Here is an 18,619-nt window from a genome sequence, read left to right as displayed (position 1 = left end):
AAGAACGCGTGAATCTTAACCGATGATCGTGGGTTCAAACCCGGGCAAGCACCACTGCATTTTAATGTGCTTAATTTGTGATTATATTTCATCTCGTGCTTTACGTTGAAGGAAAACATCGTGAGGAAACCTGCATGTGTCTAATTTCACTGAAATTCTGCCACATGTGTATTCCACCAACCCGCACTGGAGCAGCGTGGTGGAAAAAGCTCCAAACCTTCTCCTCAAAAAGGGAATGGAGGCCTTTGGCCCAGCAGTGGGACATTTACAGGCTGTTACGGATTACGGAGTTTTATGGATACGGATATATGCCATTTCTATCCGATTCATTTTATAATTCATAGATATAATAATTAGTGAGAAATATGTATAATAAATAATACCTAATTAAAGTAAATACCTCACAAAGAAGTATTAGAATCAAATAAATATCGAAACAAAGTATTAAAAAAATATAAAAATATTCTTCTGAAAAAGATCGATATTGTGTTGAAAATTCCAAACAAAACAACGATGTCATCTGATATGCGTCGTAAATATGAACCAAATTATACAAAACGTAAATAAGAATAACGTTCGCGCCAAAATAAACTTAAAAATCATAAAAGTCCAGGGCCCGAACAAATGGGAGAGTTACGACGGATTCGAAAAGTAAATGAAAAAAAAAAAGATATTCTGCTTGTCGATCTACAAATACTGCTCGATACTCGGTGAATATTCATAATATCATACCGACATTAAAAGGATTGAATTCCTTGAATGGGGAATACGCTATTCTCATTTTCAAGCGACAAGACGTATATAAGATAAGTATATAAGATTGATTCAATGACTTCAAGCTCACGCTATTTGGAATAATCTGATTCTTTATTATATATAAAATAATCCTAAACTAATTGTATTACTTGTATGTATATATATTTATAGTTGAAATATTTTGATTTATCGTAACACTGAAATGAATGAAAAGCAAAAGCCTTTAAAGAAACAATCTTTGTATGTTTAGGATATATGTAACATATATAGACACAGTCACTAGTTACATTCAAGAAAATCAAGTATAAAAACCAGTCTTTAAATAAGTTATATCTATCTATTTACTTGTTGAACTTTTCATTTTGATTTGATTAGCTTTTGACCCAAAAGATTAAATATCAAATCGGCGTTATCCGTTCTCACTATGAGTCAGTATTTAATTAGCATATTTTATTTAAATTCATCATGTCTCTGCAATCTGTCGCTGGATTGGAATCCTATCTATCGCTAAAGTGGAAATATTATATAATTACTCGTAATAATAAAATTGTAATAAAATCAAGATATTTCTTTCTTGAATAAAGGCTCTTTTAAGTACCTACTTTTTTATTATTTGTAATATGTTACAAGATTAAATTTTATGTAAAGCTAATACCGGTTTGTAATATAGATTCTACCAAGAAGACCGGCAATAAACTCAGTAGCTAAACCAACCAATTAAATTACATATATCGTTAGATAAATGTAACTGGGCGACTGAGCGTCGCTTGGCTTTAACACTCTATACTAATGTTATAAATGCGAAAGTAAATGACTGTCTGTTACGCTTTCAGGGTTAAACAACTGAACCGATTTTAATGAAATTTGGTGTTAAGTAAGATTGAATCTCAAAGAAGGATATAAGCACTCCTGCCCACCTCCTTTTTTATGTTATAGGCTGGCGGACGAGCAAATCGGCCACATGATGGTAAGTGGTTACCACTACCCATAGACATTCGCGAGGTAAGAAATAGTAACCATTCCTTACCTCGCCAATGCACCACCAACCTTGGGAACTGAGATGTTATGTCTCTTGTGCCTGTAGTTACACTGGCTCACTCACCCTTTAAAACGGAACACAACAATACTAAGTATTGCTGCTTAGCAGCAGAATAGACGGGCCTGCACAAAGCCCTACCACCAAGATAAACAGGGGGACAAAGCCGTGGGCGGAAACTAGTTATTTATAAGACAATCCTTTTTTTGTTTAATAATATTTAATTATTTCGTTGCAGGAAAGAAAATGTACCACGTGTTTATACGTATATAAATCTGTTCATAATGTTGAAAATAAGCTTTATTATTACAACCGGTTGAGGTACACTTTGTTTAAAAATAAGCTATTAGATCCAAGATAGCAACATAAAAAGGAAAGCTGGATCTTAATCGACTATCAAGATTTGTATCTGAGCATACAACACTGAGCTTTCACGTGCTTAATTTGTGTTAAAATTGTCATGCTCGATTGTGAAGGAAAATATCGTAAGGTTTACATGTCTTTAATAAAATTGGCCACCACACCGGAACTTCACACCTTCTTATTAATAAGCTTTACTCAGTAGTTGGAAAGTCATGGGTTTTTAATCTTTAAAGTATTAATAAATCTGACGGTATAAATAAAGCGCATCAAGCATAGCCGTGAGATGTCTCGCAACGCATGCGCAATCTCGTCTTTTAAAGCATTTGATGTACAAAGCTAGGAGCGAATTATAGCTATATTTTTTTATATACCATACACAATATTCCCAAACGAGAACGATATTGATTTAAAGTATTAATTTACTTTTAAGACTTTAAAAATTCAATAAATTTACTAATAAAGATAGGTATGAGTGATCACATTCCTGTTCTGTAAAAAAAATCGAGGCCAAATTTTCATTCATTATAAAATAAATATCAAAATACAACATACTTATGCATAATTTATTAAGGTTAGATTACTAATATAGTAATCTTAATGCGTAGCAATTAGTTTTTACATGAAAATATAATAATTCGTTCTCAAGATTAAAGCAACTTTGTTCGATAATTGTGATAAGGTATTTCATTAGAAAATACTCAGGTATTGGACTTGGTACTTGAAGTGGCATAGTGCAGATATCTTACGTCCTACATAAATCGCAGTATACGGTTTTTGCTACCAAGTCAAGAGTATAAAAAGGGTTTTGTGATCAAATGTATATCATACCGTGTTGGTAACTAGGCCAAATCGTAGTAAGCCTAAATAGAGAAAGTTGTATTGCAAAAATAATCTCAGGTGCTTGGTATGTCAACAGAGCAACTGATTGAGTCTTTAAAATCTATTATAAATGCGAAAGTAATTCTGTCTGTCTGTTATGCTTTCACGGATCACTGAACCGATTTTGATGATAGTATGAACTCGGCTTAAGCCCGAAGGAAGGATTTTTTTATTATTAAAAATAAAAAGTGCAAAGATTAATTTAAGACTATTAAGCTAATAAAAATAAAAAGTGCAAAGATTGCACTTTTTATTTTTATTAGCTTAATAGTCTTAAATAGTTTTGGATTAGCACTCTTGTGACTTACTACTAATCTAATTAAATGCTAATAAATTTTTTCCATATACTATATGACAGACAATTTTGGTTTTATGTATGAATATAGTTTGGATTTTTTTAACTAACGTATAATAATAATAATGTCCTCCAGACCGATTAAGAGATTAGCCAACTGCGCAGGAGATATTATAGTGCAAAAGTGTGTGCGCAAACACAGGTGCACTCCCTATTCCCTAGCTCTCATAATCCGACGGTAATCCGATACGACCGGAAAGAGTTCAGGGGCAGGATAAATGGCTTTATGTGCTTTCCGAGCCACGGGAGTGTACACACTTCCAACTTCCAGACTCCGGGTTGCTACTGAGAATTTTCTGATAGAAAAACTCAATAAATTTTTACTGGCCCGACCTGGGAATTGAACCCAGGACATCCGGCCTTACATCATGCCACTAGACCAATGAGACAGTCAATTAAAGTAAACTAAAGTATATGAAAAACTAAAGTATATAAATAATACAATACAAGACAAACAGTACTCATAATGACTTCTTGGAATGGGTGCTCGCATGTTGAATCGCAGTTTGGATTCTTAGGACAAATATGAACCAGTGGTCTTTTTTATTATTTTTTTATAATATGTGTACACAACACACACACAACACAATATGTCTTCTTTGTACTTGCTTAATATTTTAACACATAAAAAAGTTTAGAGCCTGCTTAGTTCTACGAGTATGCGTTTAATAGGAGTTTCATTATTTTATTGAAATACTCTGTGCACAGGTACAATTTATTAAGAGTTAGAGTAAAATACTACAAAAAAATTCTTTAAAATTTTTATGGTACCTCGCTCTGTTTATGAAATATTTCAATCAACAGCCAATCGTTGTCCACTGCTGAACATAGGCCTCTCCCAAGGTGCGCCAAAGCTCTCTGTCCTCCGCCTTCCGCATCCAGTTGGTGCCCGCCACCTTCTTAAGGTCGTCGGTCCACCTGGCTGGAGGGCGCCCTACGCTGCGCTTGCCGATTCGCGGTCTCCACTCTAGGACTCGTCTGCTCCAACGGCCATCGGTCCTACGACATACGTGACCAGCCCACTGCCACTTCAGCCTGCTAATTTTGCAAGCTATGTCGGTGACTCCGGTTCTTTTCCGGATAATCTCATTTCTGATCTTATCCTTCAAAGATACTCCGAGCATAGCTCGCTCCATAGCACGCTGAGCGACTTTGAATTTGTGGACTAGTCCCGCAGTTAGTGTCCACGTTTCGGCACCGTATGTCATGGCAGGTAAGACGCATTGGTTGAAGACTTTCGTCTTCAAACATTGCGGTATAGACGACTTGAGGACTTGACGAAGGTTGCCTAATGCTGCCCATCCCAAGCGAATTCTTCGATCGGCTTCCTTCTCGAAGTTGTTCCTACCGACTTGTATTATCTGTCCTAGGTAGGTATATTCACTAACAACTTCGAGAGGTTTCCCCTCGACGTATATCGGTCCCGGCACGACATGCCTATTGAACATGACCTTGGTCTTGTCCAAGTTCATACCGAGACCGACACACCGGGAAGACTCGCCTAGGCTACGCAGCATTTCGGTGAGTTGTTCCAGCGACTCTGCTATGATGACGATATCGTCGGCAAATCGAAGGTGTGAGATGTACTCGCCGTTTACATTGACTCCATACATAGTCCAATCCAGCGTTTTGAAAAAATCTTCCAACGCGTTGGTGAACAGTTTCGGGGATATTACATCCCCCTGTCTCACCCCTCTGCGCAGTTGGATCGCCTTCGTCTTACAGTCCTGGATGTGGACAGTCATTGTAGCGGCGTTGTACAGACATCTCAGTACCTCGATATATCTCCAATCGATATGACATCTCTGCAATGAGTCGAGCACTGCCCAGGTTTCGATGGAGTCGAAGGCTTTCTCGTAGTCCACGAATGCCATACACAGCGGCTGATTGTACTCTTCGGTCTTCTGCACAATCTGCCGAACAGTATGGATGTGGTCCACGGTGCTGTAGCCTGATCGAAAGCCGGCTTGCTCTGGGGGCTGGAACTCGTCAAGTCGTCTGGCGAGACGGTTCGTGACGACTCTTGAGAACAGCTTATACACGTGACTCAGGAGGGAGATTGGTCTGTAGTTTTTCAAGAGGGTTTTATCACCTTTCTTGAAAAACAGTACCACCTCACTCCCGCTCCACGTTTCCGGGGTCTTGCCATGTTGGATGACGGAATTAAAGAGGCTTGCTAGCTCTTTCAGGACCGGAGTCCCGCCTGCCTTAAGCAACTCTGTTGTGATTCCGTCATCTCCCGGAGCTTTGTTGTTTTTAAGCTGTTCTAGAGCCGCCCTAATCTCTCCTTGGTCAACGACCGGGAGCTCCTCGGAGTAATGGCGCATAAGAGGGGCGCGCTGGTCTTCAATACTGATTCCCACGGGTTTATCCGATCTTGAAGAGAACAACTGCCCATAAAACCTCTCTACTTCTCCGATAATCTCAGGCCTAGAGGTAACGACCCCACCATTTTCAGTTTTAAGTTTTGTCAGACGCGGCCTCCCAAACTTGCGAGCGAACACTTTCGATCCCCGATTTTGCTCAATCGCAGCCTTGATGGCACGGGTATTGGAGCGTCGGAGATCGCGTCGCGTCAGCGTTTTTATTGTTCGGTTTAAGGCCTTATCTGACAAAAACGATGGTAGTTCTCGTCGTTTTCTCATGAGCTCGAGTGTCTCAGCAGAGAGTTTTGGTGCGTTGTCTCTTCTCTGTGGCGGAAAACACTTGCGAGATGTGTTTTGCAGTATTTTGACCAGCGTGTCGGTTCTCTCATCAATGCTGCTTATGGTTTCCAACGCGGTGAATTGATTTTGAAGTTCCATTTGGAACTTTTCGGAGCCTTGAGCAGCTTGGAGCATGGTAGGTCGGAGAGTAGACCTCATCATTCTCGATCTTTCGGCTTTTAAGTTGATATTTAGAGTGCCTCGAACCAAGCGGTGATCACTTCCGGTATTAAACCTGTTGATCACTGAAACATCTCTAAATATGTGCCTTTTATTCGAAATGATAAAGTCTATCTCGTTCCTTGTCACGTTATCGGGGCTTCGCCAGGTCCACCTCCTCTGAGGCTTTTTTTGAAAGAAAGAATTCATCAAAAAGCCCCTGCGCTTCGAGAAAGTTTACCAGCATTTGCCCCCTGTGATTTCTGCAGCCCAAGCCGTAAGGTCCGACTTTAGCATTAAAGTCTCCCATAACAAAAAAAAAAAAAAAAAAAAAAAAAAAAAAAAAAAAAAAAAAAAAAAAAAAAAAAAAAAAAAAAAAAACAAAAAAAAAAAGCCGAGATGGCCCAGTGGTAAGAACATGTGAATCTTAACCGATGATCGTGGGTTCAAACCCGGGCAAGCACCACTGAATTTTCATGTGCTTAATTTGTGATTATAATTCATCTCGTGCTTTACGGTGAAGGAAAACATCGTGAGGAAACCTGCATGTGTCTAATTTCACTGAAATTCTGCCACATGTGTATTCCACCAACCCGCATTGGAGCAGCGTGGTGGAATAAGCTCCAAACCTTCTCCTCAAAAAGAGGAGAGGAGGCCTTTAGCCCAGCAGTGGGACATTCACAGGCTGTTACGGTTACGGTATAACAACATTGTAGTGGGCCCTCGAGGTGTCGTTGAGGGCCTTTGCGATGTCCTCGTACATCGCTTCGACCACATCATCAGAGTATGTCGAAGTTGGCGCATATACCTGTACAACCTTCAGGGAGTACCTGTCGGAAAGTTTTAGGACAAGGTACGCTACCCGGTTCGACACACTACTGATTTCCACAATGCTGCTAATGAGATCCTTTTTGACTAGAAAACCGACACCACCCTGGGAGAGGTTATCACCTTCGCGGAAGTAGAGTAAGTTACCGGACTCTAGAGTTATCGTGTCCTCCCCCTGTCTTCGGACTTCAGATAACCCCAGTATATGCCAGTTTATATGACTTAACTCTACTTCTAATTCGGCGAGGTGATGGTCCAGCCTCATCGAGCGTCCATTATACGTTGCCATTTTCAGTCGTTTTATACGGTAGCCTGCCGTGAACCGGTGATTCTTAGCACCCCCTGCCCTGCCGATACCGCGACCGCTACCTTGGTCGGGCCTAGCGGGCTTGCCGGTAACTGGGGGCCTTTTTTTGGGCGCATCTGCCATTAAGGGAGGGGTTTGCCCATACTCGCCGCGCTGGGCAGGCGTGTTGGCGAGCGCAGTAGGGGGTAAGATGTTTATGGGAGGGGGGACGCTGCTGCCCATCCCCCCTTTTCCCCGTCCCTCAGTCGCCTCTTACGACACCCACGGGATGAGATTGGGGGAGTACTATTCTAAGCCGGTACTCCACGGCCTCTAAAATATTTGCGAAAGTATTTTATATATTTGCGTTCTTAAAAATTGTGGTTAACATGAGAACTCCCTCTGTAGAGACGAAAATAGACATACCGTTAGTCTAGTTATCACTTAAACAATTTAAATTGTAAAGTCACTATATTTTTTTTGCAAAGGTCTTTCCTAGACTAGCGGCAAAGTATGAATTCGACTATGACGTTTGTATCAATTTTCTGCTGTTTTCCGATTTTTGTTTAAGTTTAATCATGAGTGAAGTTTTTTATTTAATATTTTTTCCGAAATTCAAGGCTCCGTAGTTTCAATAGAGAAGATAATAGCAATATGTGAACCTACCTTCACCACCATAGAGGAGACTCTGACTCTGAGATTATCTCGAGGCTCAAAATAAACTTGCAAATGCTGGCGTCACTGATGTGTTTGTAAGCGATGACTGGACGTCAACTATGACGAAGACTATACCACTGGTTTTAGAGACAGTAAGAAATCTGGCACTCGTCCAGGAGTACCGAATATCCCCTGTCAAGAATAGGAGTGAGATATCTTTCCAGCGTTAACAAAAGTTTGGAAAAATTAAAAAGTGGCAACGCTTGCTCGAATTTCGCAATTTTTATCTACATATTTTGAAAAATATATCTTAAAATTATGTAATAAATTATATATATACATGTTGCAGCTTATCGAGCTTTTTAATTTAAAAAGAAAAATTTCTGTATAGGATTCAATGATTTACATGCTACAGCTCCGTGAATGGGTCGCTTAATTTGAATAAGTATAGTATATTTAAAAAAAATTGAGTCTTCCAATTCAACAGAGAGACAAGTGTGAATTGAAATTGTGGGTAGTTAATTTAATATAACATTTTTATGAATTGTCAAAAACTACCATCGTTAAAATCTTAGATCTGATGAAAAACGGTGAGCAAATTTATATTTACTTTAATATCTTATTATAATATATAGAACGCCTGATTTTTAACCGAAGATTGTTGGTTTAAAACCCGGGCAAGCATCGCTGAATTATCATATGATAAATTATATATGATTAATTTATGTTTGTAATTCTACTCTACGCGGTTAAGAAAACATATTGAGAAAACCTGTAGGTGTTGGATGAAAATCTGTCCCATGTCAATTACAATTGACCAATCCGCATTTGAGCAGTGTGGTGGAATAAACTCCTAACCTTCTCCTCAAACGGACTAAAGGCTGTGCCCCAGCTGTGGAACATTTACAGGTTTTATTACTGCTATTTATTTTTATAATATCTTATTGCAAAACTGCGTTATGTAGTAGGTAAACGAAAGGTTTGAAACATATGTTACACTTTTGATTATATAACTGATCAGTAATATGTCCGAAAGAACTAAATCGTTTAGTTATATAACTTATTACGTCCTGTTCTTAACTCAGGTGTGCCTAACATAAAGAATTTAATAAAATAAATTGTAGATTATAGGGTATTCCACAAAATTAGGCAATATCCTATCTTTTTAATTTTCGATATTTAAAACGAATATTGTTTATATGTATATTTTAAAAATATCTTCACTGACAGACACACACACATACTTATTAATTACTATAAGGAAAGAGACTAAATATTTTGCGATAAGCTTTTGCATTTTTTACTCTAGAGATACACTAATATGTAATTTTGTGAATACATATACTATATTTGATGAGGGTGCCCTTAATCCCCAACAATCTTCAATTTTATCTGATCGGCCTATTGATAGCATCATTATTTCTAGATATATAATATGTATAGCAACGGTCACATGCGTTAGTAAGAAACAATATTATATTGTTTTTTAAATTTCAGCTCAGCGAATCCACATTGCTTATCGAAAACCATTTACAAAAACAACGGCATGCTCCGCTTCATGAATGCTTGTAATTTGACACCGTACAAAAGAGAAGGTCACGAATAAAACGATTAGAGCCTTCATTAAAATTATATATATGTTATACTAAGTACTAAAATAATAGCGAGTGTTTTGTGCTTAATATATGTATTCGTTTTAGATAAATAAACATTCGTTTGTATGTTTATTCAGCTTATGCTGTAATACCTTCGTGTAAGCTTCATTTCAAAATGAATATTTTATTTGCTTTATATACTACCTACTGATCTTTGCACATAAATGTAAGGTTAGGTAAAATATTGTTACTTGATTCTATATTTTTGAATATATTCGCCATATCTTAATAACATAAGTTTGATAAATGACAAATTAACTTTCGGGAGACTTCTACCTACCGGCAGGTACACACTGAGGTAAAAACAGTAGATGCTAAAGCAAACAACTCTCCTCAAGAGACAACAGTATCAGCCTGTTAATGTCCCAGTGCTGGGCTAAGGCCTCCTTTCCGTTTTGAGGAGAAGGTTTGGACCAATGCGGGTTGGTAGAATACACATGTGGCAGAATTTAATAAAATTAGACTCATTCAGGTTTCCTCACGATGTTTTCCTTCACCTTCAAGTACGAGATGAATTATATTCACAATTTAGCACATGAAAATTCAGTGGTGCTTGCCTGGGTTTGAACCCACGATCATCGGTTAAGATTCACGCATTCTAACCACTAGGCCATCTCGGCTTTTTTCGGCAAGAGACAACACTGTCTCCATAATACGAGTTATTTCTTATATACACTACAAAAACGTATTGAAAAGTATTTCGTCTGCTTACAATAAATATGTTTTTGAACTCTTATTGCTCCAGAGCTAACAAAATACATATCATGTGATGATGAATGATGGTACGAAAACTAAAATGTATTATTTTGCATTTAGATAAAAATATTTATATTAAAAGTATGTTATAAATAGGAATATATATTTATTTAGTTATATTTCTGTGTTCGTTTTGGTCTCGGTAATAAAGCATGTGGAGTAAGCCTAAGACTTTGATCTGGCTTTAAATTTAGGTTGCACCACGCTCAATGCACTAACGTTGAACCGATTTCAACACACAGGAATGTTGTATAGCTTATTTTGTTTTATTGCTTTTAGTGTTTATATAATAATAAAACATATTTCAGTTTTATATATTTAGTTATATATTTAATTAAAAATTATTAAGTAGGCAATAATTTCTAGCTTTTATTTGTCGATACTTGAAATACATTAAGGATTGATAAAATTTTAAAATAAGATAATAATTAAATACATCAGTAAACATACAAATAGTGTGAATAATAGATATCAAAATTTTTGATGAGGACGTTTTTACTTTTTTATCAGAACAGATTATTATAGGCATACTAAATAAAAAACTGAACATTTATTTTTAGTCTAAACACACTTAATGAGAAAATATGTATCTACTTGTAAACACTCCTATTATTATTATTTAATGCAGTATCCTATATTTTTATGAAATTTCATATACATATATGTACTGAGCGCAATTTAGTATGCAGAATTATCGATGTCCGTTATTTTATGATCTTAAAACAGAATTAGTTATTAATTATTATAAGTAAATACTAGTGCAACTGCTGACCGAATCCTTGTGGTGTGAACTGTGGTGATCGTTATGCAATTACGCGTCGTATAAGTTTGAACTTTGGAATCAATGCCATTGATTTTCATGTGTTTAATATATGCGACTCGAAAGAAATACATACATATGTACATCTTGACGTAGAAACATACATAATAACACCCTCCTAGAAATACATACTAAGCTCTGAGAAAAACATTTTTATTTGAACATGCGAATATTGCTTGTCAATTCATCCATAATAATTTTATCTATAACACATATGTACATATTAAATGATATAATTTGTTAGTTAGTTTTAATCCCTTTGTAGTAAAAATAAAATAATGACGAAACTACGCGATATTCACTCGAACACACGACATTGAAATAAACACCAAATACATAATAGGCTTACAATAATATCTGTTTTTTTTATTAAAAATAAATTACAATAAAAAAAAATAAAAATTCTAATTTAAGCTTTGAACAAATTTAAGTGAAATATTTGATACTATAGATCGATTTCAATTTATATACAATTTTTAAGATTTTAGATATCTATATAAAGTACATAATACGTTATCAGAATAGCTCAAATTATTAACGGTAAATATATACACTGACATAAAATTCTAATCAAGCTTAAAATTGTTTTGCTGTATGCAATAAAATACTGCATTTTTTGTTAAAAAAATTCTACTATACTTTACGAATATTCTAGCGCGGGAGTACTTGTGCAGGTGTAATGGGGGTATGGAGGGGCCCTTAGTTTATAAGCGTAGGACATTCATTGCTCTGTCAAGCAGGACGAAATATCGTGTGTAGTGTTTGTTGTCGTAGAAGTAACAATATGTGGGTGAGTTGCTTAAAACTCCGTACATAAAGAAATACTGTAAGTTTAAAAAGTACATGTAATAGTGTGGTAATAATTGTGATATTTATTTTAATTAATGTATAATCGCACTTTCTGTAAATAAGTGAAATATATTTTTGTTATTATAGAGGGATTTTGTTTTGTTAAGTTATGTTTAATTGTACAAAATAATACTGCGTGGATGCTGCTCATTTAAACTATAAAGTGAAAAAATCTTAAACATTCCGCCCCATAGAAATTTTGTGATTCCTTACAAACTGTGACTCTTCGGATTCTTTTAAAAATCTAAGAATACCGTCTTTCGAAATCGGTTTATATGCTTTGCTCTGTACACATACATATATACGTATCAACCAATTAAATACGCTTACATTTTTATAATTGAAACCTGAGTAGATGTAACATTTACTCGAAAGGGACAAAGATAATATGTAAAATATCTTTGTTTTACATTTTACAGATATTAGCGCTGTTATCCTGTGTGAGCGTCGCGTTGGCGGTGCCTATTGAGTACGGTGGCGTGTATGCGCATGCGCCTGTCTTTCATGCCCCAATCGTTCATGCACCGGTCGCTATCGCCGAGCCTGTGGTGAGTTAACAGCTTAATACTGTTTTTGTAAACATTTTTTTTATTGCAAAAAAAGACTATATATACATTGGCTTAGAATAAGAGAATAAAAAGACAAAATAAATAATAAATCAGCTTGGAGATTATTGTTTGTTGACAAAAATGTACGTCGACCATTGAATTATTGAAAAAAATTATTGTCGAGCTAATAAAAAGTTACTGAGTTTTTTAGTCAAGAAATACTCAATAACACTCATCACAGTACACTCAAGTGTCAAAAAAGAACGTAACGCTGTATCTGATCTAGAATGAATTTTATTTTATTTACTTAAGCTATTTTCAACATAGAACCAAATATATAAGAAAAGGATGTGTTATATAATATTATGTGATCTTGTAGGCCTACCCAAAGTACGCTTTTAACTATGGGGTCAAGGATCCCCACACTGGTGACATCAAATCGCAGCAGGAAGAAAGAGATGGCGATGTTGTCAAAGGTAATTAGTTTCTATCATTTTCAATCATATTACGTATGACGTACGTTTTGTATGCATAATTATGGAAAATTAATTGTAAAGTTTAAACTTATTGTAATATTGTTTGTATTACACTAACCATTCCCAATTTATTCCAAACTTATCTACAATATTATGGTAATGATCTTAAGTAAGGTATCTTATAAACTTTATTTAGCGGACCAAATGATTCTGTGTCTTCTTCTTTCGAATGTCATATCAATAAGGACAGAAAGAGATAAATCATTGTTTAATTAAACAGTCGCTAAGCAACGTTTATAAGTAAAGCCTTTCATGTTTTCAGTTACCGTCAGTAAAAATGTAATAAAAACCGTTTAAAAAAAGTTGAAACGTTTATATTTAAGGCACTAAGTCTTTAAATGAAAATAGAATGTTTTTTAATAGAATCATGTGTCTTTTAGGCAGCTACTCCTTGGTAGAACCCGACGGTACAACACGGACAGTGAACTATTCCGCGGACGACCACACTGGCTTCAATGCAGTCGTTCACAAGTCGGGTCATGCGGTTCACCCGGTTAGTTATAACAATAGTATATTAACAAACAGTAATAAAAAAAATATGCCAACTCTTGTCAAATATAAATAATAGTTTCCGCCCGTGGATTTGCCCGCATGTGAGAGGGAGGTGTTAGGTACCCTATGTCCTTTTCTGTAACCCTGACAACGTTTTTGCAAAATTTCTTGGTCATGATCGATTGTTTAGTTACTAATTACAGCAAGTTTTAATGTGACTAAGAATTTAGAATTTGATACATTCTTAATTCCTAAAAAGTCCAATTCTCTCCGAAAACGTTTAGAGTTTATTTCAAAACTCTGCTTTACTTGCATACAATTGTGACAAAATATCATCTGACAATAGCATTCCTCGTATTTTTTTCGTTAACCGCTAAGCCAGGGATCAACTATTAGAAAATAACACATGAAAACTCTTGTGCTTGCCCGGATTCAAAACGATCTCGATTCTGGGTCATCTCAGCTCATACGTAAGAAAAATAAACCAAAGCTAGTTCTTATCTCGTGTCTTGTTGAAATAAATATTGCACAATGTAAATATCGTCGCTGTTACCGGTCCTTTCGCAATTCTAACGGTCTAATCTATTTGTCGTTTATGGAAACGCGATAGCCTGATGATGTGAACTTAGCTAACAATATTTTAGATTTCCGCTACAAATCTAATTAGCTTAAACTGGAAAATAGTTGATTAACCGAGGATCAAAATAGGACATTTGACGTAATAAATATTACCGTACAAAATAATTCCAATTGAAATTTTTCTTCATAATTAAAGATTTCTAATAAACATTTTCGTTTATATATCTTAATAAATTTTTAAACGATTAAGTAATATTTCGATACCTTTTACCATGATAAAAGTCGTTGTCAAGTTGTCGAGTTGTCAAAATATGACATACTTTATTATATTTTCGATACGTATTTAATTTGAGTTTTTTTTATAAAATCACTTAAAAAAGTGATAGCAATGTATATTTTTAATATTTAAAAAGGTTCAATAGCCAATATAATATTGTACTTGGTTTGTTGAATAAGTCATTTAATTGAAATTACTTATATTTCCTACATCATAGTCAATATTACAATTTAGAAAGTGGTTAAAAATTTTTGTACAATAAATTAGAACATTTTCTTAACAACAAAAGTTATTACAAAATTTGTGTAATACCAACCTTGGTTCTATCGACAACATTGTTTTGTTACAAACTTGTTTATTGATATTTTTTGATACAAATTTGAAAGTCTCTATCTTAAATGTGTTTTAAGTATTTCTAACCGAATTCAAACAGGAGCTTATTAATTCTGTTTTTTTAAGCTGTTTAACATCGTCAAATATTTTTTTATATGTAGTGGATAATAATAAATGGCTATATTTTTAATTTATTTCATTTACAGGTAGCGGTAGCTCCAGTCGCTCATTATGCACCAGCACCGACACTTGTCTTGTCGTCTTATGGCCATCACTGATAATTAAACACGACGGTACTCCTTAGTCTTCCAACCCTCGCAAAGTTGTAGTTTAAATAGTTATGTATACTTAGACATAAAATGGAATGTATTGTATGTGGTGGCATCAGTATGGGTAACATATAAAATGTTGAAAGATTTTTATTCATCAATTAGAAAAAGTTGTCGAATAGAAATATATATATCTAGGCTGTATGGTGCAGGCCCTTGTCACACCCAAATGAGGGAGAATGAAACCATATAAAAAAATAATACCTACAGCTTTTGTTTTAAAATCGTCGCAATAGTAATGCGTAATGGCAAGTCTGATGGATTCATTGTCTTCAACTTTTGAATGTTATTCACAATACAAGAGAATGTATTTTTAACAATTTCAAGCGACATCCAAAAGTATTTTGATCTACTTTTTATTTTTTAAGTTATTCGATTTTCTTGCTTTAATTAATTCGATATAAGTTCCTTCCTATTCATAGCATCTGAAGTACAAGTATATAAATTAATTTTATATTAATTTAATTGTAATTAAAGAATAAATTATACGATTATATATATTGTATTTTAATCATATGATTATTATATTTTAAACGAATATCAATTTTAATTAAGGACTATCTTTAAAATTAATTGTCCATTTATATATTTACTTTAATCTATTTCAATAATATCTTTACAAAAAATGAGGTCTAATGTTTTAAATACAATTTTTTGACCAATGAGGCACTCAAGGAATAAATATTTTATGATGGAACCGTCACCATCTTGTTAAAGATAATTTAAAAGATTATACAAACTAAGCAGCACCTTCTCACAAAACAATGGATTGACTCACGGTAAGTGCTTACTTACTTGCACGGATAAGGGAGAATATTCCCACCAACCTGTTAACTTTATGCTGCTGCTGAGAGCTTCTTTGCAGAATAAACAAATTACTTCTTGGACCGACCGGGCTTTTTAAATCAAGATATTATATTGCAGCTGCACAAGTTGCCGCTAGACTAATCTAGCAGTTTTTATTATATAAGCCAATGTATATTGAGAGGTATTTTATCAAATTCGTATAACGAGAAAAATATATTTGGTCATTTTATATTTTTACTTGTCGTAAACGACACAAATATGGAAACGATTTACGTCGACTTGGGAACAAGCGCCTTGTTATGTGTTGGTGCTGTTTTATTGCATATTGCCATAGTAGGAATTTACTATGGCAATATCGTATAATCGTATCTTTAAGTTATATTACGACTATAAAATAATATTTGCTTTAATCTCTGAAGTTATGGCTTATAAAACCGTTAGGGTTCTATAAGAAAAGTGTAGGTATCAAAATATTGACATATTTCTGTATATATAAATTATATCGAATGCTCAAAACACTTAAATATTAAAACACAACCACATATACACATACATATATTATATATTCATACTAGCTTCTAAAAGCGGCTATAACGTGATGATAAATAGTAGAAACATGCAAAAATGGTTTTTTCAAATTCTACATGTAGTTCAAGAAAATAACGTGTCCAAAAAAAAAACAAACTCTACAACTTTACTATATTAGTATAGATGAATAAACGATGCAAGCTCATTGGTCGCCTACTGCTTCAAATGGCCGTCGACCAATGACTACTAGGAATTAAACCAAATTTGTTTTGTCTCTGAAACTTGAAATTTTTATTAAGGCTTTTTAAGAATAGTTTTTAGTTAATCTTGTCGGCAAATCTTTGACCCAAGAAAATCTAGGAAATTACTGGCTACTATTACTATTGTATGTTTATCTTTTATTTATATGTATATCACAATATAGATATAAAAAAAACAATATAGATCGGTAATTATACTATCCAAAACATAGACGCTTTAAGAAATATTAACCGGCCTGTATCTTACATCGCCAATGTGCCTCCAACCTTGGGAGCCAAGGTGTTATGCCTTTTTTTTTTCTCGCAGTAGAAACCTTCAGAAAGGTACCCGGGTCCTATGGGGGTGGAACCGGGTTATGTGGGATTCTTACCCACTAAAACCACTGCGATGGCCGTCCTCAGCACGGATCGGAGAGGCTGCGGGATCGTGTTGATATAACGCATCCGCGGCCTCTCCCGTGCTTTGCTCCACTCGTGGCTCGGCGGAGCTCTCATCAGGGGGCGAATCTCGCCCCCCCGCACTCCTCGCTAGTGCGTACGGCAGTTCGAGGCCATCACGGCTGCCGTCCTCCATAGGGCCGTCTGAGATAGGACACGTGAGGACCCCACCTCACGCATCCGCGGCCCCAGGGTTACGCCCTATCTTTTAAGCTCCGGGCGTCTGGGCTATGGGAGGGCCGAGACGACGCCGTCGTCGTCTCCGCCGAGCAGGATCGGCCCTTTCCCGTTCCCGCTCCGCCGTCTCCTTCTGAACCATGACGGTCTCGAAGAAGGAGGCTACGGCCCTCCATGCCGATACCCTGCGAAGCATCGCCGACACGATTGCTCGCAGGGACAGGTCTTGTCCGACTTCAGGGGCACACCTCCAACGTATGCTGAGCTGTGTCCCGGTCCGCACCACAGTGGTGACACATCGCCGTCGATTCGCGTCCGATCTTACACAGGTATTCTCCAAAACAACCGTGACCGGTCATTACCTGCGTAAGTCGGAAAGGTGTTATGCCTGTATTAACCGTGTCTCACTCATTTTTCAAATCGGACCACAACAATACTGTTGCTACCGGTAGAATGTATGTGATGAGTGGGTACCTGCCAAGACGGGCTACTCAAGGTAAAATAAACTTTAAGAAATTTATATAGGTTAAGAAGTTACTATACTGAGTCATCTGGATATTATGAATGCATTTCATAAGAGCCCTTGAATTTTTGTACTCACCCATTGACTCACTATTACAAAACTCTGCTGCGTTCAATGACGTAAGTTATTGAGGAGTTAATTAATTCTGTGATTTCAAAGAGTTATCGAAGCATATTTATATCATTTTAATTAATTATATACACAGAAAATATTACCACAATTTATGTCAATATTAATATGGTTACTTGTTCGTTGCTTTAGATTCTGTCTTATAAGGTTGCAGAATGAAGAACTTGAGCCGCTGAAAAGTTATCATTATTGAGAATAAGTATATTCGTCTTTAAGTTAGTTTGTCAACTGACAAACTGACCACATGACAAAATACATACAGAGTTCATGAACAGAAACGTTTCACTCAATCGTTACACAAAAGCGAATCCAAAGGAGTTTCACTTCAATAATTGCAACAAACAAGCTACAAAGCTGTTTGTAACAATTGCTTTAATAATGAATAAAACCTATTTGATTTGTTCAATACCCTAAAATTTTTTTTTTTTTTATAGAATAGGAAGGTGGACGAGCATATGGGCCACCTGATGGTAAGTGGTCACCAAACGCCCTTAGATATTGGCATTGTAAGAAATGTCAACCATCGCTTATAGCTAATGCGCCACCAACCTTGGGAACT

The 18,619-nt window shown here is 35.8% G+C and overlaps 1 protein-coding gene across 1 annotated transcript; it reads left to right on the top strand.

Annotated features, from left to right (window-relative positions):
* The first annotated feature begins 11,920 nt into the window (after positions 1–11,920).
* Positions 11,921–15,529, top strand: LOC126768751 (cuticle protein 8-like). Its single transcript, XM_050487038.1, has 5 exons — positions 11,921–12,045; positions 12,524–12,652; positions 13,032–13,128; positions 13,569–13,681; positions 15,076–15,529. Exons 1-5 carry the CDS (start codon positions 12,040–12,042, stop codon positions 15,145–15,147), a joined length of 417 nt encoding a protein of 138 aa, XP_050342995.1. The 5' UTR covers positions 11,921–12,039; the 3' UTR covers positions 15,148–15,529.
* Positions 15,530–18,619: the final 3,090 nt, after the last annotated feature.

This window comes from Nymphalis io, chromosome 5, assembly GCF_905147045.1.
Source record: "Nymphalis io chromosome 5, ilAglIoxx1.1, whole genome shotgun sequence".
NCBI classification, from domain to species: Eukaryota; Metazoa; Arthropoda; class Insecta; order Lepidoptera; family Nymphalidae; genus Nymphalis; species Nymphalis io.
Note: the sequence above shows the minus strand (reverse complement) of the source record. Positions and strands in the feature narration are given on the sequence as shown.

What these genes read in the sequence shown, in the direction of transcription:
- LOC126768751 (XM_050487038.1), top strand. An exon ending in TCGCTATCGCCGAGCCTGTG is followed by an intron (nt 12,653 to 13,031) that starts GTGAGTTAACAG and finishes GTGATCTTGTAG; the next exon opens with GCCTACCCAAAGTACGCTTT. An exon ending in CGGGTCATGCGGTTCACCCG is followed by an intron (nt 13,682 to 15,075) that starts GTTAGTTATAAC and finishes TTTCATTTACAG; the next exon opens with GTAGCGGTAGCTCCAGTCGC.